The following is a 25,438-nucleotide window of genomic DNA, read 5'->3' as shown; positions in this document are numbered from 1 at the left end:
AAAATGAGAGTCTCAGAATTATAGGTCAACAGGTACTGCAGAGAGCGAGACAAAGATGGGGAGCTGACGAGGAGTAGGATAAAAAGGAGAGAAAAGGAAATAGAAAGATGATAGCAAGAAGATCGAAACGAGTTAAAAAGTGAGAGACCTGTGAATTTTGTTTCTTTTTAAACAAAACTGGAAAATGTACGTCCTCAATTAACACATTTTGGTTCGAATTCTTTTTGAGATAATGCGCAATTGTTTATTTACTTTACTCCCTTGTGTGTGAATTTGATTTCACAGCTTTGGAATTAAATTATACAGAAAACTTCTATCATTTATGTTAGCTCTGTAAAGATGACCAGTTAAGGCACAGAGTGATTGGAGTACATTGTCAGGACAAAATAAAACTGCAGTCTTAAGCTCTGTCCCCTTTTTTCAATCACAATGAATGGGCATGATATGGGAATTTTTTTTTTAACATATGGTCATATCCAGTGTGATCAGGTACTGACTGTATTAAATTACAATCATAACTTTAATATACTAATGCAGGATGATGTCTGCTTTCTTTGCTTGACTAGGTTTGATTATTGTTAGTAACCTTATGTTTTAAAAAAATGATTATACTTTCTTCATGAAGACCCAGATTGGTGGAAAGATTTGAAACAAAACAAAAATGTTGCACTGTATTTATTTACAGTTTTGATTACATAAATGTTGAGATACATAAATGACAATCTGTTAGCTTCATATTTTGAACACATGTAAATTAGTTATCAGAAAAAGCTCCATAATTAAGCCTCTTGCACGAAATTAAAGTAATGCTGGACTAACAGCGTTCACAATTCTTGAACCTTAAACCTAGCGATGGTAAAGAACTGAACAAATACTGTGTGTTTAGCTGCATCGTGTCTTTTAACAAGCCCAAAGAAATCACACGGGAAACACTATCAAAACTAACCAAGACAACATTCTCTTCTTTATCTGAACCCACCAATGCCTTTATCCTCTCTTTCGCAGACATTAATTTGTTTTACCATGTGAAATATACTGTGTAATTTGCAATTTAATACAAAGTTTGCACGAACAGGTACAGAACACTGAATATGGCACAATACCGAGCTACTAATTATAAATTTCAACTTTTCAAAGTGTACTTAATATCAATGAAACTATTAATGTACTGCAAGTATCAATCTTTTTGAACTATTACTCAACCTTTTGTTGGGAGAAATATAGAATATACAACCATTTTTAAAGACATATTTTGTCATGCTATGCTGTGAGATTTTTCAGTATAAGAAATCCACACATCCTTAGGACTAGTTCATCATTTTATGTCTTCACCATGCCTCGTGAGGAAGGCTGAAAGCAGGTGAGCTGTAAGTGCATGCTGCTCTTGAATTTGTTGAGGAGCTCTTCAAGTAACCTATAATGATGAAAAAGGAGTTAGTTTATAATCCATGCCCGATAGCGGACAATCATATTTTATTTTAATAATGGTTGTAATAAAATGCGTTAATTACTAGGGTTACGTACATACAAATTAAGAGCAGGAGTAGACCACTCGGCCCTTCGAGCCTGCTGCCATTTGATAAGTGTAAACAATTTTACAACACCAAGTTATAGTCCAACGATTTTATTTGAAATCTACAAGCTTTCGGAGGCTTCCTCCTTCCTCAGGTAAAAGGAGGAAGCCTCCGAAAGCTTGTAGATTTCAAATAAAATCGTTGGACTATAACTTGGTGTTGTAAAATTGTTTACAATTGTCAACCCCAGTCCATCACCGGCATCTCCACACCATTTGATAAGATCATGGCTGATCTGATTGCAACCTCAACCCTACTTTCCCGTTTACCTACTATAACCTTTGACTCCCTTGTTAATCAGGAATCAAGCAATTAAAAAAATAATCAGGATTAATCTTGCAACTACGTATGTTTGTATGTAACTAAAGATTTTAACCTGTTAATCTTGTTCTTAATTTGCATATTTAATTGATATATTTACTGCATCCATCTCATGCAACTTTGTTTTATTATTGAGCTATTATTATTTTCATCCAAAAAAACAACCCAAGCATAAAAAGTTATCATTTCAGGTAGATGACCTTTTGTCAGAGCTATAACAGTTCAGATGAAAGGTCATCGACCTGAAATGTTAACTCTCTTTCTCCCTCCACAGATCCTGCCTGACCCGCTGAGTGTTTCCAGCATTTTCTGTTCTTATGTCAGATTTCCAGCGTCTGCAGTGTTTTGTTTTTGTCCAAGCATAAAAACCGTTTTCCTATTTCAGGAAAAAGAAACTTAAAAATAAATGGAACTTGTTCAGGAAAGTGTGTATTTAGAGGGCACATACTTGGGGAGGGGTGGGGCGGGGCCCGGGCTCGGGCCGTGTCCCGGGAGCGGGCGGGCCCGGGCTCGGGCCGTGTCGTCCCTCTCATCTGTTATTGTCATCTCCTTTCCTACACCTCAAATCTAATGTTACTTTGGCCTGGGTCTTACGGTTATATCCTCTCAACACCCACTTGCCTAGTAACATACGCTGAGCTCATTTTTGAGACTAACTCCATCATACATTGAAACAACTCACAGCTTATTCCTTTAGTTAAGTTCTTCGTAATTTCATTTTGCTACCAGTTTTCCAATTTTGAAAGAATGTTCTGTTGTCCTACATTCCTGATTTAATTCAAAGAGTTCATAAGCCTTCATAGCTCAGCAACCAAAATCCAAGAGTCAACTTTGTTCTTGTTTCCTCAATTCTTTCAACACAGCTAAGTCCTTTTGACGGTGCGCAGACCAAAATGGAATGTAATATTTTAAGTGTGGGCTCACTAATAAAGGTTGCAGAATTACTTTGGACTTGTATTACATATTTTTGGAATTGGAATCACACTCGTAAGCACAAACATTTTGAAAGATTGGTCTTTTTCTTCCATCAACTTCAAAGCACAACCATTATTGTAATCAATGTATTACTTATCTTTAGGTGTAGTATTCCTCATCCATTGATTTAAGTTATGATCCAGACATTATGTGCAATTCTAACAGGAATCCTTACCATTTTTCAGAGATTTTTAAACTCTATTAATGATGAACATGTTTCTTTATCAGTTCTTTTCTAACCAGCAAAAGGTAAGGTGAGATAATCCAAAAAGGAGTTTTTCCCACAGATTTTTTTTCTTTATCTAAAGAAACTTCTCAAAATCAACAGGTTATGAAACTTTCTCTGTAATGTATTATTTCCAACTATCACAGGCATGCACCAATGTATATTTTATAGTTAATAAACTATTTTGATCCAGCTCCTCACCAGATACTAGACAGTGTGTCAAAGCTAGCCCAAAACTAATGCCCATCTGGTCTAAAGCATTGTGATATAATTTCCAACAAAGGATATAACTCAATATAGAAATCTAAAAAGTTAGAAGCTACTTTGCACTAGATCAAAGTCAATTTTGCTTCTGGGTACCCCCATTCTGGTATACAATGGTCGTGAAACTTACTTCTTATCTGCTCCATTGGGAAGTTGGGGTAGTGCTTCAAGGGCCTGTTTGAAGCTGTAACTAGGGAGACAGAGACAGAAAGATTCACACACAGAATTTAGTTCAAAATCTTTGAAAAAGTAACATTAAAATAAACACAATTTTTATACATCAGATTTAAAAACCCATTTAAAAAGGAACAGGATCTGTTAAGTAGGAAAATCACTGACTAGATAAGGTCAGATAGTAACATAAGATTATTAAATACTCATTTGGCAAATTTTGCCTTTTTTTTTTAGAAAAAAAGACAGTGTCGGACAAAACTACACTGATAATAGGTTTCTGCAGAATTCTTATGCAAGGATCTACCTTGATGAACATCCATTGTATAATGAGCAGTTGAACAGATTCTCTCAAGAGCTCAGTTTGTTCAGAACTGTAATTATACTAAGAACATAAGAAACAGGAGCAGGAGTAGACCACATGGCCCCTCGAGCCTGCTCCACCATTCAATCAGATCGTGGCTGATCTACGACCTCAACTCTACTTTCCTGCCCGATCCCCGTGTCCCTTGATTCCCCTAGAGTCCAGATATCTGTCTATCTCAGCCTTGAATATACTCAACGACTCAGCAGCCACAGCCCTCCGGGGTAGGGAATTCTGAAGATTCACAACCCTCTGAGTGAAGAAATTCCTCCTCACCTCAGTCTTAAATGGCCGACCCCTTATCCTGTGACTATGCCCCCTAGGTTCTAGGTTCTCCCCATGGGAAACAACCTCTCAGCATCTACCCTGTCAAGGCCCCCTCAGAATCTTATATGTTTCAATTAGATCACCTCTCAGTCCTCTGAACTACAGAGAGTATAGGTCCATTCTACTCAACCTCTCCTCACAGGACAACCCTCTCATCCCAGGAATTAATCTAGTGAACCTTCGCTGCCGTCTCTAGGGCAAGTATATCCTTCCTTAGATAAGGAGACCAAAATCCTAAGAATTTATCATATTTTGGTCAATATGCTAGAATGCCTATTCTAGATATGGCCACCTTGAACAAATAATTCTGGCAGTAAACAGTAGACCACCTGAGATGCTGTCCCTTTAAATCTTTGATGGTTTAGTGCAACTATAAACAAGGTCCTTAAGCACTACAGAAGTGGGAGAATCACCACACTAGGATGGCTATTGTATACCATCAAACTCTTAAAAAGGACAGTCCAGAAATGTTTTTTTTTAGCCATTTGATGTTGATGTTGGAGTATCTGATTGCATATAGAAATTGAATGAATGTGCCAGGAGATACAAGTACTGCTAACGATTAAAAACATTCTTAGAATTAATTGAGCTAACTTTTTAAAAGCAATGTTGAAAGTTGCAATAATCGCACTGAAAAAAGCATGTCTTAAAGTTGTTTCTTACTTGCTGTCAGGAGTCAGGAATGAGGCAACAGCGTCTCTAAGTGAACAAATTTCCAGTCTGGCCTAAAGAAAGAAATGGATCTTACAAATGTGCTCATAACATGCATTAGAGCCTTGACTCAAATTTAAAATTGTTAAAGCATTATTATAATATTAAATAAAGTGCGATAAATATCCTTTTGTTCTCGAAGAAAGTTTAACAATTGGTACTTATAATATTTTGAGTACTGTGCTGTTACATAAGCCATCACAAAGCTTCTCTGTATGCATATCACATGATGCCTGAAGAGCAACTTTAAAGTTTAAAGCAAACTTAAGTTGCCCAACTTCATGTTTAGAATCCGTAGCTTGATGAGAAAATGACTAAATCTTACCTTTCAATCTAATATATTTAAAATGTGGATTTATTTCATAACCATATGGAAAAAATTGCAAATTTATACTGCATTACATAGATGCTCGTATCAGGGATGAATCACATAGTACATAGACTAGTGCAGACTGTCTGCATATCTTCCATTGAAAGAGAGTTAACATGTTAATGGTTGAATAACTAGTAATGAATAAAGTTGGTGCAGCAAATTTTATGCCTACATGGTGTACCATTTAATGGTAGTATGTAGTTTGCACTTGTACTGCCCCACTAGGGGAGTTCCCGATCTCAGCTGCACCATCAAAGACTGCACAAAACGGAAGCCAGGTGCTTCCCCATAGGGAGGAATGGAAGGAAGAAAGGAAACCAGAGAGCAATTAGCCAGGGCAGGTCTTGCACACTTCTGATGGTCAGTTCTACATGTCTAAGTTCAAGAGCAGTATTGGCCATCTGAGGGCCTGGGGAAGGCGGGGGGGGGGGGGGGGGAGAAATCAAAAGTAAATTTACTATTTGATACAAAACAGGCACAAAATAGTCTGAATAAAACATATTATATTTTATTCAAAGTTAACAAAAAGAATATGGGATTATTGTTTTTCAGCATCTTGTGTGTGTTTGTCTTTATACCACCTCAGAGAGATATCAATTTTAAATTAAAATGATAAGCACCACTAATTGGTACAGGAAAAGCAATGCATAATTAAAAAAAAAATATTTTTTTAAGAATCCCATCTGTTTCTAATTTCTTCAATTTAACTGACCTACAACGATCAATCTGACCCATCTTAAAAAAACATTTATTGTCGTGGATTCAAGTTAAGATGCCTTCCTTTAGACATCACCTCCAACACTGTTAAACGAATAACTGTAAACTATGTACAGCATCCATCTCATTAGCAGATCTATTGCTTTTGCTAACTAGGAGTCAGCTTTGGCTCAGTGCTAGCACTCTCGCTTCTGAGTCAGAAGGTTGAGAGTTCGAATCTCATTCTACTGCCTGTCTTTAGGAGGAGACGCTAAAACTCTCAGGAGGACGTAAAAAATCCTATGGCACTATTTGAAGAAGAGCAGAGGAGTTCTCCCAGGTGTCCTGGCCAATATTTATCCCTCAACCAACATCAGTAAAACAACAGATTATCTGGTCATTATCTCATCGTTGTCTGTGGGACCTTGCTGTGCACAAATTGGCTGCCACCTTTCCTACATTACAACAGTGACTACACTTCAATGGCTTGTAAAATGCTTTGGGAAGTTCTAAGGACATGAAAAGTGCTATATAAATGCAAGTTCTTTCTTTTCTTTAATCTAATATGAATCTTCAAGTTTGAGATATTTATATATATAAAAGTTCAGAAGTACTGCCGATTCAAAATGCAATTGTTGCTTTTAAATGTGATCAGATAATGACTTACATTCTCACTGTAATCACTTGAAGGGGTGGTGACATCACATTAAACTATCTCAACTTGTTACTTCTGACAGGTGTAGTCATTCCTAAATTCTTGATATATATGTAACTCTGATACTGTTCAGGCCGCAAGTCTCTACAATAGTAACCATCTGCGAGTTGCAAATCATACACTAGCTGCTTTGTGATAAAAAAAAAATTATTGGGCATTGTATTAACAGTTTCCTGCTAAGTGACATAGGAACAAGTGAGTTTTGGCTCAAACCGAAAACACTATGGGCTATAAATTGGGCCATGTAGTGCCTGTTTTTAAGACGCAGGCTCCTAAATTCCCAAAATGGCATCCGGAATGCACGCACATGCTTCTAGCATGACGTGCGTCAGATGCCATCTTGGTAAAGGCGTTTGCACACATGCAGATAACGAACGCCAGTACCATGTAAAGTAAAGAGAACATGCGTTAGATCAGTGTGCAACGCTGATTTAAAGGGATAGATACCATTTTGGCACTCAACACTCTTAACCACGAACAGCTGAACACGTTGTAGACGGCCTGGAGGACCCCCCACCAGCGCTATTTAAAAGGGACCATGCAGGATTTACAGGTTAGTTGCTGGATTATTGCTTCTGGCTGCAGATGCATTTGTACCTGTTTTTGGAGGTCTCCTATACTTGAATACTAGGACTAGGGGACATAGCCTAACATTTAGAGCCAGGACATGCAGGAGTGAAGTTAGGAAATGCTTCTACATGGTAGAAGTTTGGAACGCTCTTCTGCAAACGGCAGTTGATGCTAGCTCAACGGTGAATTTTAAATCTGAGATTGATAGATTTTTGTTAACCAAGGGTATTAAGGGATATGGGGTTAAGGAGGGTATATGGAGTTAGGTCACAGGTCCGCCATGATCTCATTGAATGGTGGTACAGGCTCGAGGGGCTAAATGCCACTGCCACTTGCTGCCTCCTCTTCTGCGCCACCTTCTCCTTCAAGAAAGCGGGACGAGTGTCGGTGAGTCCCCTGCAGGATGTTTGGGTGATGTGCCTGCCATGGTTGAATAGCTGCCAGTGTGTGTGACCTGTGAGTTGTGGGTGTGCAGCTTGCAACATTGGTAATGTGTGAGGGTGAGAGGAAGCATCTGATTAGAAGAGTTGAGTACTGATTGAAAGAGTTTGTTGGTATGTGGGTGTTGGGGAGTGCAGTGCGTGGAGCAGTGGATGCGGCTAGTAGTGCAGTTGGTAGGAGATGCCACTTGACAGTTGAACCCACTTGCATCAAAGCACTGAACTTCTTCCTGCACTGCATCCATGTTCATGGTGCTATGCGCCTGGCATTGACTTCGTCCCTTACTGCCTCGGGAGCATATTTCTTGCCCGCCCTGCGGATATAGGATGCCCCTCCTTCTGTCCACCTCTTGCACCAAGACCTCTGGTGCATCAGTAGAGAACCTCGGTGCACGCTCTCCCACAGGCCTGGTACAAACTCAGATCGGCAGATTGGTGAGGTCTGGCGTGCAGATTGGCGGATGTGGGATTTAGTAGGGTGCAACCTTTATTCAATGTTTTATCATAACTCATCAATTTGTGAACATAGGGATGGGACCTGCGTCTGTGTTTAACGTGTGCCATGACTGATCTCCGTTCAGACTCCGTGCGGACCCGTATCTTATATTTGGCGCATAAGAGGTGCAGGCTGCCTTTAAGAAGTGCGAGGCACTCACCGCGATACTGGCCCCCTACTGGCGAGAAGTCATTCAACAGCACAGCTAGGCCTGGCTGCTCGCACCAGAATCAGGTAAATGACCAGGCAGCGTGAATCTCACGTGCTGCCTGCATTGGAACGACCAGGCGCAAGTTAATCGCGCACCGCGACCCCCGCGTCCGGATTCAGGGGCTATCGAATTTAATCCCCGACCAATTGGATGTCCAGTGTTTGCAACATCTCCATGTAGCCATGACGGAGTCTGAGCTGCTTCTCTGGATGATAAGGCACCAGATCTGAATGCTTGCATATGGCAATCTTATCTCTTGAGGGCTGTTGTATCACAGATCACATATACACAAGTGACAGATGCCATGAACCGTTACTGTTTTAAATTTCTGATGAATAAAGAAGTTTTTTTTTTGCTAATTGACATTTAGTGCTACAAGTACTTGTCTGAAGAATAAGGTCCTTTTCTTAATTATATCATTTAAAAAAAATTTAAAACAATTTGCCACTCACTAGAGGTGGCTGACCTTTGGACTGAGGCCGTTCTTTTCTCACATTTCCAAGACTTGTAGAAACACGGTGCTTTGCTAATTAATCTTGGCTCCCAGCACCCCTGCTGCTTAGAGCTGTATTAAGCTTCTTTTACTATAATCTTGTGCAGAGTTACTGTCACTTTCAGTTTGGCAGCCAAAACATGACCACATGTGAACTGATAAGTTTCTCTCACAGCTCTCTGATGAGCTGCTTTACATTAAAACCACTAAATTGAATACTTGCTACTGTGACTGCTTTGGGGTTATGAGGTGGTTTTCATTTTATTGCCTGTTTAAAGGGAGTTCCAAATACTACAAACTAACTAGTGTTTCACTGTGATTTGCATTCTCCCCGACTGATAGGATATGCATTACTTTTGGGATGCCATCAGGGCACAAGAAGCATTTCCAGAGGAATGATCAGAGGTTGGCCTGCTTGCACTTGAGACCGATATGAGACTGGCCATTACCTGTTTAGGTGGGACAACAGACTCCACCAGAGTTCCTTGGGCATGTCAATGAAGATGTGACTTCAGAACCTGTGCTTGACTGAGGAACCTTTCTCCAGATTCAGACTGTACCAGCAGGAAAGCAATCTTCAGAGGCTAGAAGTTGAAAGAGCTGATGCACGGTGACTCACAAGCTGCTCAGCAACCTAGATGTCTGGAAGCAATTGTAAATCACGCGGCTGCATGACGTACAATGAGTTACTTTGGTATACGGCCTTGGGAGGCGAGAGCCTGACAAGGATTTCGATTGTACATTGCATCTTGAAGAAATGCGTTCCTGAAGTATGGACGTACATGAGGTGCAAAGAATGAGATTGAGAGAGGTCTTGGCATGGGTGTGGAGTGCCTATGAAAAAGGCAACACACCTTGTGGCGTGAGATCGTTGGGCCATCCACAATCCCTGGATGATTCCTGTAAGTACGATGGTTTCTTCTAGCTCTGTTCAGGTCCTACAGGTAGTTTTTTTTTTAAAAACTGCTTACCACCTGCTGCTAGAAATGGTGTTCTCTGTCCTCCACCCCTAAAGTGCCAAAATGGACAACACTGCTTGCACTCAACCTCATGCAGCTGAATGCTCATTTAGCCTTCCATCAAACAAAGGTACGTGCTGTACCACCTTCACTTGCCTACAGAATCTGTTTTGTGCCTCCACATTGGGTTTCCTTTCACTTTATTTATGCATCTCACTTCCCCTCTCACACCAGGGAGATGGGCTTGCCGAACCCCATCTCCCTGCCTTCATTTACATGTGGTGGACAGGGAAGGGGCAGCTGGGGGGGCCTTCTTAGCGGCATAGGGAGAGGAAAATAAAAGGACATGGCGGGAATGTGGCGGTCGGCCTCGCCACCCAATTTGCTCGTGTTTTCTCCTGATTTGTGGCAGAATAGTGGAGGAAAATCCCGGCCACAGCAAACTATTTTAGTGCATTATAATTTCAAACTGCATAACATTGAGATTATAAAATAGATATAGTTGTCAGGTAAATGGGCTAATAGGATTTTATCGGGGGGGGGGGGGGGGTGGGGGCAGGGGCAGGGGAAGGAATATGGAAAACAAAATAGTGTGTTGTATGAACTGCTGTAAAAATATTCAAATGTTGAATGGACTAATTAAAGTTTGCACAAAAAACTAGAAATCAGTACAGATGCATTTTGCTCTGGACTTTAGGAAGTTTAGGTTGTGAAATTTGTGTGCAAGTGCACTGTGTACGATAGCTGCACCACTGCACTTAATCGCACCCCTCTTTTCCCACATCTAGTATACAGCTCTGCCAGGCAGGAACTCTGGTTTCATTTTGGATCAACCATTTACATCTGAACTGAAGGCAGCCCACAGGGATGGGGATGTGGTTTAACCCATGGCAATCTTAAATGTTTGACTTCAGTACACACTACAAAGAAAAAAAATCATACTCGAGTATCAAAGCTATTCTCGATCTAAATTTGCATCTGGATTTGTTGCTGGATTATTACATTTCCAGACATATATTTAGACTCTATTAGTTTTACATACTTACTAAATTTATATTGTATTACCCGGGGACTACAGCAACAAATTACACAGCAATTGACCATTGAACCGTATCTGATATGAAGCAGTTCCCACATTATAATGTGCAATTTATATCACGAATTCAAAATAATGCAACTTAGCACAATGTTTTCTATAGTGACTGTGCATGTGATGAACTGATGTGGATAACTTCAAAACTAAGCCAAGTGTACTAAAACATGTACTACTGGGTTCACCATTCTGAGTCAGTGATTATTTCTTCCTTCTTGTGCATTTTGACCAAAGGCAAAGTAAACTTAAAGGAGGTCAATGAATGAAATTCTGCCATTGCTCGGTTACCTGCAATGCTCCATTTTTGCTAAAGGAAGACACGCACTGCATCAGTCGGCTCATTTCTTCTGCAACAGCTTCTACGATTCGTGAAAGAACCCTTGGGACTAGTTCCTTAGAAATTGTAAACACCTGAAAATTCACAAAAATATTTTGTTGAAATAAGATAGGCTCAAACACAGGCAGTTGATGTCAGATTACCTACTGTAGCTCTGGCCTTCCTTCTTCTTTTAAAAAAAAGAGAAGTTCAACTTCCACATGCAAATAGAAAAATATTGTCATCACATGGGCCGGAGAGAGGTTATGTACACTGTCCCTTTAACAGCGATACATCATGGGTAGTCATACTGATTAAGTAATTATCTTCCATTCTGTTACATTTAAAGTCCTGCCTTTAGTTATCCATACTCTAGTTACCATTATCCATACTTTTCTTACCATTGGACATGATTAATTTCCACCTTTCTTATTTCCCATCCTCCACCTTTTCCAAAATGGCACTTGCATCCTGTTCTGCACTAAGCCCTGCTTGCTCCATCCTCTGACCTACACTGGCTCCCTGTTCCCCAATGTATTAAAGTGACATTCCTTGACTTCAAATTGCTTCATGGCCTTGTCTCCACCCTATCTCTGCTTTGTATGCCTCTGCCTCATTTGGTCTTTTTGTGCATTTTCCACCCCATGTCCACTTTACCCCACCAGTGGTGGCAGATTCTTCAGCTTCCAATCTCTGCAACTGCCTTCCCAAACCCCTCTTTACTTGACTCTCCTCCTTTAAAAGCCTTCTCAAAACTCAACGTTTTGATCAGTTACTGTTCTATTCTCCTCTTCCATGGCTCAGCATCTGGTTCTGTTTATTTCTATTTGTGATGCGCCTTGCAACATTTCATTTTTACATTAAAGGTGCTGTACAAATGTGTGTTACTGATGGCGTTCAGTTATTTTGTTTTGACTGGAAGTAGCCTCACAACCCTAAGACCAAAGATAAAGCAAAAGACATGGAAAATACACAGGAAATAAGTTGTCAAAAAATGAGAGAAGGTTTGTAAGTGTAGGTTGAACTACTTTCGAAGAATGAGGAAGATCATACCTACAGTGCGTAATCTAACATTCTTCCTCATTTATTCAATCTCTCCACGAACAGGAATATAGCATGGTTGTGCAGAAAGAAGCCAGGATTCCAGAGACACATATCTTTAGACTGTGGAGCAGCAGTGCATCAATTGTTCTGAGCTGTAAATTCATGATAATGCTTGGAAAAAGTAGGCAAACTTCCTCAGGCACCTGCCTCAGATTGCCTCAAGATGACCCTTTCACATGTTGGTCAGTGAGGTGGGCACCCACGAGTTGAGTGAGGTCTGCCCTACAGTGTCAGCTATGGCTCAGTTGATACCACTCTTTCCTCTCAATCAGAAGGTTGGGAGTTCAAGTCCCACTCCAAGGACTTGAGCACAAAAATCCAGGCTGACACTTCACTGCAGTGCTGAGGGAGTGCTGCACTGTCAGAGGTGCCATCTTTCGAATGAGATGTTAAACCAAGGCCCCGTCTGCCCTCTCAGTTGGATGTTAAAAGATCCCATGGCACTATTTCTAAGAAGAGCAGGGGAGTTCTCCCCAGCATCCTAGTCAATATTTATCCCTCAACCAACAGATTATCTGGTCATTATCACACTGCTGTTTGTGGGACCTTGCCGTGTGCAAATTGGCTGCCGTGTTTTCCACATTACAACAGTGACTACACTTCAAAAGTATATAATTGGCTATAAAACGCTTTGGGATGTCTTGAAGTCATGAAAGATACTCTATGAATGCAATTCTTTCTTTCTTTTAGTAACAAAAGGAATCGATCTCTGCTGCTCAATTTCTGAAGATCTTCAATACATCAAACAAAACTGTCAAATAAATGGATTGGTGAAAATATCTTGTCCCAAGTACATTGAAAGCTAAAACTCTGTGTACATCAACCAATGGATGAAGTATGTGGTGGCAGGTAAAATCTCAATGCTCAGAATTTCTGAAATAAATGAAACTCAGATACAATCTGGTAGAAATGAGAGATTGCGGCCTTTGAATTGCCTTGTCCATGTACTGCGGATCTGCCTCCAAATCATGGAACTCATTAATTTGTTCAGCATTGGTATCTAGGCAAAAGGTGAAAAAACATGCCCTTTGTAATTTGTGGATGTACTGAGCCATTTTATTGATCCACACTCATTTTTCTACATTTAACTTTTCCTACAGTAACCATAAAAGGGCCAAATGGTCTGAGCTCTGACTGATGAAAGGTGCATCAAACCTCGGGGTGGGGTTCATGGTTTTCTTCATTTTGATTTAGTACTACTTGACAGCAAGAAAGAGGAAAAGCAAGCAGCTTTAGGCGTAGAAATCTGTCTGATGCTCCCTGGCCCCCCCAAGTAAGTCCAGCTAATGCCATATAAGTGATATTACACTGATATGGTAATCCAGGCAAGTAACTCCACAGTATCTCTGAAGAATGTAAATTTCCAGATGATTAGTGATGCTGATGAAGAGATGGAATGTCATGGTATTGTCTTCACAAAATACCTTCGTGGGCATGATTGTACAGGCTCCCTTTGAGCATGCTGCAGTATAAATATGAAGAGCTTAGACCCAAAATGATATTGCACATTGTAACTGCGCACATGAGTTTGAAAACCTTACCTCTGCATGTACAGCAATGATGTTAACTAAAGCTTCTTTTAAGTAAGTTCTGACACCTAAGAAAATAAAGAGAAACAATGTTTAGTATAACATTATGACCTGAAATAGTTGGATAAATCATTTGAATTAATCCTAAATACTGAGCAAAATGGAATAAAAACTCTAGTTTAATTAAGAGGTGGGATTGCCTTGTTCGCCTTCTTAGCCAACCAGTACAAAGCATACAACTTTGATCTCAGCGGAGATTCCCTATCCAGTTTACATTCTTGACCCATGAAGTGTAGAACCAGCCATCATGATCAGGAACAGTGGAACTGCTTTCGTAGGAACAGCTAGACGAAAAAAAGACCACGGTCCATCTAGTTTGCCATCTACCACCCTGGTAGTCGCATGATACAATGACAATGGAGTTATTGACTAATCATAGCAATCAATCTCTATCAATTAGTCTACAACAGACCCAGAAATGACATGTGGAAAACCCCAGCTGTGGACAGCTTTGGGAACCATAGGTTCAAAGTCACCTTTAAGCATGCTGGACTTATCATGTCATGTCTCAAATTACTCATATACTGTATTCCTAACTGTTATTTTCTGAAAGAAATCAATCTAATTTGCATTTCGAAACAGCTTTGCATCCTGAAAATTATTTCCTTCTGACATTAACAGGAGTGTGGATGGTAAGACTGGCACAAAAATATTGTCAAGACAGATCAAACTCTAGGAACAATTCACTAGCTGCTGGAATGAGACTCCACAGCTTCATTTTTCCCTTTCTGGGCCTCCAAGCTGAGTGTCACGTCAGGACCATAAATCATGTCATTAACAGAGTCCTTACGGCATGAATTACCAGCCCTAAATGGTTATGGCGATATTAATTCGCATTAATGTTGTAAATCCAGCAGTTTCATGACACGCAATGAACTTCAATGGGGAACTTCATGGTGAGATGGTAATTTTTTCAGTTTTGGTGAGGCTAATGGAGGAGCAGTTCAAATCGTCCAGCAATTTGTGGAGAATTGGAACTCATGGCGTATCTCTCATTGCCACAAATTGCTGGATTTTTAAAAATGGCAATCGTCATTAATATGTCTTTATTTTTCCAGCAATTTCTGGCCCCGTTATGTCGCCTTTCAATATTTTCTCCAAAGAAAACAAACTCAATTCTGTAAGTCTCTTTATAATTTAACGCTTGCTGCGTTGTAGACAAGTTATCACATCTACGTGCAATCAAACTACAAGCACCACAGAAGAGATGATGCATCCTGAGGCAACCCTTTCTGGTTTGATGCCTAAAAATATGCATCTATGAAACAATGTGGCAAGCTTTAGATTTATGCCAACCAATTTGCTGAATCATTGGTATTTAAGGTTAGTTTGTAGCCTAACTGAGGCCAATTTTATCGATGTTGCTCCCAACTACGAAACGGGAGACACAAAAGGAAAGGCAATGACAGTTTTTTTTTAAAAAAGTTGGAAAAACTATAATACTAAATGTAAAGTTAAAATAATAAAAAGATAGAAACAAAGGAAGAAAATGAAGATACAATATGTATTAAAAAATTACTTAAAATTACATTTTTAATTTACAAAGGTTTATTACATAAAGCTTCTCAACTCTTGAATAACTATTACTGTACTATAACTATTCTCTGAACTCTTGCATTTGCATCAACATCCTTTAGAAAGTAAACAACAATGTGCTCAAGTTACTGTGTGTTACAAGACATTTGAAGCATTGGTTATTGCCATCAGAAGATTCAATTTGTGAAGTCAAACAAAGGTCGATCGGAAACTAAGGGGTAATTTTCTGACTTTGTGCAGCCAGCAGAATAGCTTTGCTCACCATTTATTTTAAAAGACAGGAGAATTATGCACTGCAAGTGTCTGAATTTCTGATATGTGTTCCCTGCAGGAATGGCTCCCCACTTGCGGTGTGAAGCAATGAAATTGCCCTGCTGGAGTATTCATATGTTAAGCCAAAAAGAACAACTGATAAGAAACACAAAAATAAAAAGGAACTATCAGCTCCATGACAGAAGCCAACTTTTGGCCTGCTTTGAGGCAGCTGTAGCAAATTCTTCTCACCAAGTAGTCTTCGAGAATGTCTTCTGATGGAGGGAAGGAAGAAATTAAGGGAGTAGCCTCAAAGTCAGGGTTTATATGTAATACCTGGAAGTGGGGGTGGAATGGTGCACGTTATGATGTAAAAATGTCTTTAGAAGAACGCATTCTAATTTTGGGATATTCTCTGGTACATGGAGAGTGAAAATCAAAAATAGCAGCTGTTGAATCTTCATACAAAGCAATGGTGTGAAAGTGCCATAAGCTTTAAGATCTGCATGTATCTTTGTTTACATATGTCATAAATTATTTCTATGTATAATTCAATTCTGTTATATCTATCAAGGAGTTATAAATAAAAAGGAAGAAATGGGGAAATATCCAATGGTGAACGGACTTCAGTGCTGGGTTCTGGTACCCGAAGCTGCCAGGATTTTGACCATCCACCAGAGATAAACACACTTCAATTAAAAAAGACATGCAGCATCCAATTTTTTTGTTTCATTTAAAAGGAAATATAGAGAGAATAAAAATGTCGAAAACTGCAAAAGCAATCAGTTTCTGTTCCCATAAAGTCAGGAATGGCAGTTTCCATTTCCTTACTGTGATAGTTAAACTGCAGTTCCTATTTCTTTGTTTATTAAATGTTGAGCAACAGTTAATTAACATAGATAGTATTTATAAATAGAAATAGGACCTAGTTATGAACTGAGTCTTTTCTGGTTTCTAGAGGAAACTAGATATAATTTAAATGGTAGAAATTCTGACCGGCAACCCATGTATGAATGTTTAATATGTTCACATTATATTCCTGTGCACAGTGTTTTACACAGGTGTTAATTCATTTGTTTTAAACAAATTAACACCCATGTAAATAGTTTATACAGGAATGTAGTACAAATGTGTGCACGGGAAGCTTGCTGAGTAGAATTTCTACCCGTAGCAATCTGACTATAGAACCAGAGTCCTAGATGTTTATAGCACAGAAGGAGGAGATTTGATGCATTGCATCTGTGCCAGCTCTTTGCGAGAACAGTCCAAAACTAATTCTACTGACCTGCTCGCTCCCATAACCCTGCATCTTCCTTTGCATCAAATCTTTAACCACTTTTCCCTTAAAACATGCAATAATCTCCGCTGAACTACTCCCTGTGGCTAAACATTCCGTGCTTTTAACTATTGAAATAAAGATTATTTTCCCAACCTCTCTCATTCTCTTAGTGACAAGTTTAAATCAATGACAGACGATCACAACCTCCCCAACTAGAGGAGATTTGCAAACGACACCAAATTGTGGGGGGTACAGTTAATACTGAGGAAGAAGGCGAGAAAATACAAGATGACATTACTAAACTTGCAGATGGGGCGTGTAATTGGCAAATGAATTTCAATATAGACAAGTGTGAGATGATGCATTTAGGTAGGAAGAGTAAGGAGTCCACATACTACTTGGATAATAAGAGTCTAAATGTAGTAGAGGAGCAAAGGGATCTGGGGAAAAGACACACAAATCACTAAAAGTAGGGACGCAGATTAATAAGGCCATAAAAAAAGCAAACCAAGCACTGGGGTTCATTTCTAGCGGAATAGAATTGAAAAGCAGAGAAGTTACGTTAAACTTGTATAGAGCCTTAGACCTCACTGAGTATTGTGAACAGTTCTGGTCTCCATATTATAAAAAGAATATAGAGGCACTGGAGAGGTACAAAAAAGATTCACAAGGATATCACCAGAACTGGAAGGCTGAATAGGCTGGAGCTCTTTATAAAAGAGAAGGCTGAGGGGGTGACCTGATAGAGGTCTTTAAGATTATGAAAGGGTTTGATAGTGTAAACATGTTTGCACTTGTGGGGGAGTCCAAAACTAGAGGTCATAAATATAAGATAGCCATTAATAAATCCAATAGGGAGGAACCAGTGTGTAATCATAAAGAGGGCATGTGATGGTCAGTGAGAGATGAAAGGTGAGAGTGTGGGACTGTTGGTGAATGGGGAGGCGTGGTTGAGGTTGCTGGTATCATTCAATAATAATCTGATCACGTAGAGCCCTGGAAGAAAGAGGCTGCCTACATTGTAGCCTCCCTTCCTCTACATCCTCCTCCTCCTCCTCGTGTTCCTGCTCCTCAGGCTCTTGCCCGACAGGCGGTGGTAAGAGCTGTTCCCTCATAATGGACAGATTTTGCAGCACGCAGCATATACTACCACAAATCTCGATACCCGCTCAGCTGAGTACTGCAGGGCTCCTCCAGAGCGGTCCAGGCAGCGGAAGCGTTGCTTGAGGACGCTGATGGTCTGCTCTATGACGTTCTGTGTGGCAGCCTGGCTCTCACTGTAGAGGTTTGCTGTGCATGTGTACCTGACCGGAGTCATGTCATGAGGGAATAACCCTTGACGCCCAGTAGCCAGCCTTTGACTTGCTGTGCTGGATCAAATACAGGCGGAACAGAGGAATGCTGCAGAATGAATCATAATTGCTGCCAGGATAGCAGGCATTCACCTGCATGATGCGCTGCTGTGGTCCACATCCTCAGCTGCACAACGAAGGAGTGGAATTCCTTTCTGTTGATCGATATGGCAGAGTTCAGATGAGGAGCATGCAAGGCAAAGTGTATGCAGTAAATGGCATCCTGCACCGTGGGGAAGGCTGCAATCCGAGCAAAAGCACATGCTCGTTCCTCCTATTTGTCTCTGGCAAGAGGAAATGAGATGAATTGTGTTTCTCATTGTATAGACAGCCTCAGTGACCTCCCTTATACTGCAGCGCACTGCAAACTGTGAGATGTTGCTTATGTCTCCAGCAGCAGCCTGAAAGGAGCTAGAGGCATAAAAATTAAGAGCCACGGTCACTTTGATAGCCACAGGCAACGCTGTACTTGCCCTGCTTTGAGGCTGCAGCAGTTGACAGATTTCAGTCACGACCTCTTTTGTGAACCGAAGATGCCTCATACACCGGTCCTCGCTGAAGTTGAGGTAAGAGAATTGCTCCCTGAAGACCCTCCACGGGTATGGCCTCCTGCCGAGTGCCCTGCTCCTCCTCCCTCTTCTCGCAGCTTGTCCTGCTCTGCGTGGCCTCTCTCCATTCTCCCAGTCATGATCAATTCCCAGAGGAAACCCTACCAGGCCACCCATGTCTGGAAGCAACTTCTTTCAGCATAATATTTTAAATGGCACAAGAAGTGCTGCAAGACCAGCCAGACCACTCTCTACATAATATTGAAACTTTAGCCGAGTACAGGAATCTTCCAAAAACACATACAATTGCACCAGCAGCCAGAAGAAACAATCCAGCAACTAACCTGTAAGTACTTCATGATCCCTTTCAATAGCGATGGTGGGGGGTCCTTCGTGCTGTTTATCATAGTAGGTACAGCACAGGAGATGACCATTCGGCCCATCGTGCCAGTGCCGCTTCTTTGAAAGAGCTATCCAATTAGTCCCATTCCCTTGCTCTTTCCCCAGAGCCCTGTAAACTTTTTCCCTTCAAATATTTATTCAATCCCCTTTTGAAAGTTATTATTGAATCTGCTTCCACCACCCTTTCAGGCAGTGCATTCCAAATCATAATAACTCACTGCGTAAAAAAATGTTTCCTCATGTGACCTCTGGCTCTTTTGCTGATCACCTTAAATCTGTGTCCTCTGGTTACCGGCCCTTCTACCACTGGAAGCAGTTTCTCCTTATTTACTTTATCAAAACCATTCACGATTTTGCACACCTCGATCAAATCTCCCCCTAACCTTCTCTGTTCTAAGGAGAACAACCCCAGCTTCTCCACATAAGTGAAGTCCCTCATCCCTGATACTATTCTAGTAAATCTCTTCTGCACCCTCCCTAAGGCCCTGACATCCTTCCTAAAGTGTGGTGTCCAGAATCGAACACACTACTCCAGCTGAGGCCTAACCAGTGTTTTATAAAGGCTTAGCATAACTTCCTTCCTTTTGTACTGTTATGTTTAACGTCGTGTTCAGCTGGGCGAGGTTAAGATAGGGCTTTGGGTGGAGTGTGGAGTTGCAAAATGGCAGCGGTGGCTTTAAATCAGTGCTGCACACTGATTTGCGTCATAATCTCCCTACTCTCCATGCTGCCAGTGGTTGTTAGGTGCGTGCGCAAACCCCTTTTACCAAGTCCTGCAGAGTGTGTGCCTGCATCTCGGATCCCATTTGAGAGTCTTAGGTGTCCTTGTAGCGTCTAAAAAAACCGGGCACTACACGGTCCAACTTAACCCCCAGCGTAACTCTGTGTAAATAGTCTTTCCCCATTTACCGATCAAAACCCATCATAATTTAATAAAAAACCTCTACTAAATGTCCTCAGCTTTCTCTGCTCCAGTGGAAATGGTCTCAAGTTTCTCCTTATAATTATGGATTCGCATCTCCGGTATCATTCTAGTTCCACTTTATTAATAAGAGCTAAAAGGAGTTGCTACTAAGCTACACAAGCCCAACTCATCCATCTACACATCACACTTTCAAATAACTTACAGTAAAGAACTGGTTGGGAAACTTTCTGCATAGGTTATTGTAAAATAATAATTGGTATAAGTGTTGATTTTGGTAGATCTCAATCATTCCTACATAGGTAAAACTTCAACCTTCCTACAAAACTGTACTGTAGTAGTTGTGTCATGATAGTTGTTGCAGCCATGTGAATAGATTCATGCTGATGAGCTGACCAACAGCCCACAGTTCACAAGGAACAAATCAAGAGATACAGAGAAGCAATTTATTAAAACAGGAGAGAGTCAGGAAAAAAAAATAAGAGAGGGTAAATCAAAGAATCGTTTGCAACCATCTTCAGCCAGAAGTGCTGAGTGGATGATCCATCTCGGCCGCCTCCCGATATCCCCACCATCACAGAAGCCAGTCTTCAGCCAACCCGATTCACTCCACATGATATCAAGAAACGGCTGAGTGCACTGGATACAGCAAAGGCTATGGGCCCTGACAACATCCCGGCTGTAGTGTTGAAGGCTTGTGCTCCAGAACTAGCTGCGCCTCTAGCCAAGCTGTTCCAGTACAGTTACAACACTGGCATATACCCGACAATGTGGAAAATTGCCCAGGTATGTCCTGTCCACAAAAACCAGGACAAATCTAATCCGGCCAATTATCGCCCCTTCAGTCTACTCTCAATCATCAGCAAAGTGATGGACGGTGTCGTTGACAGTGCTATCAAGCGGCACTTACCAATAACCTGCTCACCGATGCTCAGTTTGGGTTCTGCCATGACCACTCGGCTCCAGATCCCATTACAGCCTTGGTCCAAACATGTACAAAAGAGCTGAGTTCCAGAGGTGAGGCGAGAGTGACTGCCCTTGACATCAAGGCAGCATTTGACCCTGTGTGGCACCAAGGAGCCCTAGTAAAATTGAAGTCAAGGGGAATCAGGGGGAAAACTCTCCAGTGGCTGGAGTCATACCTAGCACAAAGGAAGATGGTAGTTAGTGGTTGTTGGTGGCCAATCATCTCAGCCCCAGGACAGTGATGCAGGGGTTCCTCAGGGCAGTGTCCTAGGCCCAACCATCTTCAGCTGCTTCATCAATGACCTTCCCTCCATCATAAGGTCAGAAATGGGCATGTTCGCTGATGATTGCACAGTGTTCAGTTCCATTCGCAACCCCTCAGATAATGAAGCAGTCCGAGCCCGCATGCAGCAAGACCCGGACAACATCCAGGCTTGGGCTTATAAGTGGCAAGTAACATTCGCGCCAGAAAAGTGCCAGGCAATGACCATCTCCAACAAGAGAGAGTCTAACCACCTCCCCTTGACATTCAACGGCATTACCATCACCAAATCCCCCACCATCAACATCCTGGGGATCACCATTGACCAGAAACTTAACTGGACCAGGCATATAAATACTGTGGCCACACGAGCGGGCCAGAGGCTGGGTATTCAGGAGGCGAGTGACTCACCTCCTGACTCCCCAAAACCTTTCCACCATCTACAAGGCACAAGTCAGGAGTGTGATAGAACACTCTCCACTTGCCTGGATGAGTGCAGCTCCAACAACACTCAAGAAGCTCGACACCATCCAGGACAAAGCAGCCCGCTTGATTGGCACCCCATCCACCACCCTAAACATTCATTCCCTTCACCACCGGCGCACAGTGGCTGCAGTGTGTACCGTCCACAGGATGCACTGCAGCAACTCGCCAAGGCTTCTTCGACAGCACCTCCCAAACCCGCGACCTCTACCACCTAGAAGGACAAGAGCAGCAGGTACATGGGAACAACACCACCTGCACGTTCCCCTCCAAGTCACACACTGTCCCGACTTGGAAATATATTGGCGTTCCTTCATCGTCGCTGGGTCAAAATCCTGGAACTCCCTTCCTAACAGCACTGTGGGAGAACCTTCACCACACTGACTGCAGCGGTTCAAGAAGGCGGCTCACCACCACCTTCTCAAGGGCTATTAGGGATGGGCAATAAATGCCGGCCTCGCCAGCGACGCCCACATCCCATGAACAAATTTAAAAAAATCAAAGAAAGAGAACAAAAGACAGACAAAAGTGGAAGAAAAAAAAAGGGAAACCCACAGAGGAGCTTCAAACTTCTTCAGAGTTTCTCGAACCCATGGTCACAACTCCAGAGCAGGTCTCATCAGTTTTTCCTTCACTGCTATGTCTTGCCGTACACTAACAGCCTTCCAAGATTTCATAAAATTTCTTAATTGAGGAACCATGAGTTTAGATAATTACTCTGCTGAGTTCTGACTTCCTATTCAGGACTGCAACAACTGATCCATCAGAAAAATACCCTTATTAGCCAACTTTTAAAAAGCACATGCTCTTATTCTTTTGATCCATTTTGTAGTTTTATCTCAATATGGTTTTCTCATTCGTTAAATGATGTTATGTTCCACATATCAAAGAACAGCCAAAGTTGCCAACAAGGAAAATAAGCCAAAGAGAAGGCTGCTCAAAAAAATTCTCTCTCTTTTTACAACCATTCTGTAAAGCACAAACTACAGAAACAAGCCAGAGAAGGTGGCTCAAAAAAACGATTCCTCCTACGAACAAAGAATTAACGCAAGACATATCAATCCATTAAACAGATATAAAGAATTTTGCACATCTTGCCCCAGTCCACAGTTACAGCTGTCAAACACGATTTAACTGAAAAGTGTCAATTGCGGCCATTCCCGTTGGCCTTTTACTAATGCTGTCCCCCTTAAATGTCTGTAAATCCTCCTTTCCACTCCTTTTCTGATGGCACAGCTCTCCGAAACAGCAAGCTAATCTTTTTGGCTCACTTTTCTACTCCAACTCTCATTTCGATGATCTTGAAAAAGATCCAGCCTTCCCAGTGTTATCTCCTCTACTTTCTGGATGCTAACAAGAACTCTGATCCTGATGTATTTTCCAAGGTTCTGACAGCTGCAATTAAATATCACATTATCCATCACTTTTAATTGCCAGTACAGTTTCTGGGATGATGATCGTGTCTACTTTATGCATTCTGGATCTTTACTCTTGAACAATTTGGTTAATCGTTTGTTATTGCCGTGGACATTTCTAAAGCCTTTGACCGAGACGAGCAGCATAACGTTCTAAACAAGTTATCATGCAGTCTCCCAGCAAAGTTAAGTGCACGGCGAACTAATTTTCCCAGAGCTCTGGCTTCTTTTCCAGCTCCCTTTCTTTACTTCAATGGTATCTTGCACTCATCAGCCAACCTTATCCACTTTCTTCTGATAATTCTGCTCCACATTCATCAATTTCTTATAGATTGCCCACCCTAAGTTGCTTACAACCTCCAGTCCACGTTCAGTGCAATGGCTGCATTGCTATAAATTGATTTACTCCATGTCCTTTAGTAGGCAATGAAAATTTTATATGTCAGTTCTTCAAAGTCTGTTTCTTCGTGTCGCTTGCAAGTATAATTCAAGCTACGACCTCAACATTGATGGCTCCATCCTTGCCCCTCCTTCATCTTTCAACATTCCTGGCCTCACTATCTCCTTTGACCTCAAATGGTGCTCCTACATCTCCTCTATCGCTAAAGCTGCCATCAAGAAGCCCAGGTTCCTCTTCTGAGGCAAAAGCATCCTTTACCCTCAACAGCTCTCAACTCTCCTAAAAGCCAACGTCTGCCCAAGATTTGAAAACCATTCCAATATCTGCCAGGGTCTTCCAACAGCTATCTTACACTCCTTGACAGGGTACAAGAAGCTTGTGGTCTGATAGGTGATCCCTCTCCCATCTTTAGTCTCCAACTTCTCTCTTCATTGCAATCTTTCTACTTTATTGAATAGCAGCCCTCCTCCTTCCCTGCAAATACTCTGTCCTACTCACTCTCCCTCCTCTCTACATCCTCACTGTATTGCAATCAAGAGTCACAACAAAGTCTCCTACTCTAACTCATTCTTTCCCAGGGACTCAAAATTGTGTAACCCATTACCCCCCTCAGTCATTCCTTCCTTTTGCAACCTTCAAGTTTTTAAAGATTAAACTTCACTACTCCTGATATATCTCATTGATATATCAGTTTTCAGCCACATTGGTATTCTGCACTATGGGCCCAGGCACTTTTTTTCTTGGGTTGCTATGCTGTTCCTGGAACCTGCCAGATGTCAGGCCATTAATTTTCTTTTAAGGTGCTAGCCTTGGCTCAGTGGTAGCACTTTTGCCTAGGAGTCAGAAGGTCGTGGGTTCAAGCCACACTCTAGGGACATGTGCACATAATCTAGACGGACACTCTAGAGTAGTACTGACAGAGCGCTGCACTGTCGGAGGTGCCCTCTTTCGTATGAGACATTAAACTGAGGCTCTGTCCGCCCTGTCAGGTGGACGGAAAATATCCTATGGTGCTATCCGAAGGAGGGCAGGGAGGTCTCTCTGGTGTTCCTAGTCAACATTTATCCCTCAACCAACACCACTATAGAATCATAGAATCTTGCAGCACAGAAGGCGGCCGTTCAGCCCGCTAAGCCTGTGCTGGCTCTTTGAAAGAGCTTTCCAATTTAGACTCACACCCCAGCTATTTCCCTATAACCCTGCAAATTAGAACTCTTCAAGTACATGTCCAACTGCCTTTGGAAAGTTCCTATGGAATCTGATTCCACCACCCTTTCAGGTAGTGCGTTCCAGGTCTTAACAACCTTCTGTGTGAAAAAAATTATCCTAATTTCCCCTCCAGTTCTTTTGCTAATTATTTTAAATCTATGATCTCTGGTTACCAACTTGCCAGAGGAAATAGTTTCTCCCTACTTGCTCTATCGAAACCCCTCAGAATTTTGAATACCTCTATTAACCTCCTCTTAACCTTCTCTGCTCTAAGGAGAACAATCCCAGCTTCTCCAATCTCTGCACATAACTGAAGTCCCTCATCCCTGGTAAACCTCCTCCGTACCCTCTCCATGACCTTGACATCCTTTCTAATACAGAAGGAAACAGACAAACGATTATCTAGTAATTTATTTCATTGCTG

At 41.5% G+C, this 25,438-nt stretch overlaps 1 protein-coding gene across 2 annotated transcripts in view; it reads right to left on the bottom strand.

The window, feature by feature from the left end:
* Positions 1–662: 662 nt before the first annotated feature.
* Positions 663–25,438, bottom strand: part of exoc2 (exocyst complex component 2) — a 294,362-nt gene continuing 269,586 nt past the window's right edge. For both annotated transcript variants that reach the window (XM_068000284.1, XM_068000293.1), the window contains exons 24-28: positions 13,941–13,996; positions 11,268–11,390; positions 4,886–4,947; positions 3,491–3,550; positions 663–1,414 (exon numbers count right to left, since the gene is read on the bottom strand). In XM_068000284.1, coding sequence (XP_067856385.1) covers positions 1,321–1,414; positions 3,491–3,550; positions 4,886–4,947; positions 11,268–11,390; positions 13,941–13,996 — 395 coding nt within the window. In that variant the 3' untranslated portion in view covers positions 663–1,320. The remainder of the gene's footprint in view (positions 1,415–3,490; positions 3,551–4,885; positions 4,948–11,267; positions 11,391–13,940; positions 13,997–25,438) is intronic.

This window comes from Heptranchias perlo, chromosome 2 (genome assembly GCF_035084215.1).
Source record: "Heptranchias perlo isolate sHepPer1 chromosome 2, sHepPer1.hap1, whole genome shotgun sequence".
Classification (NCBI taxonomy): Eukaryota; Metazoa; Chordata; class Chondrichthyes; order Hexanchiformes; family Hexanchidae; genus Heptranchias; species Heptranchias perlo.
Note: the sequence above shows the minus strand (reverse complement) of the source record. Positions and strands in the feature narration are given on the sequence as shown.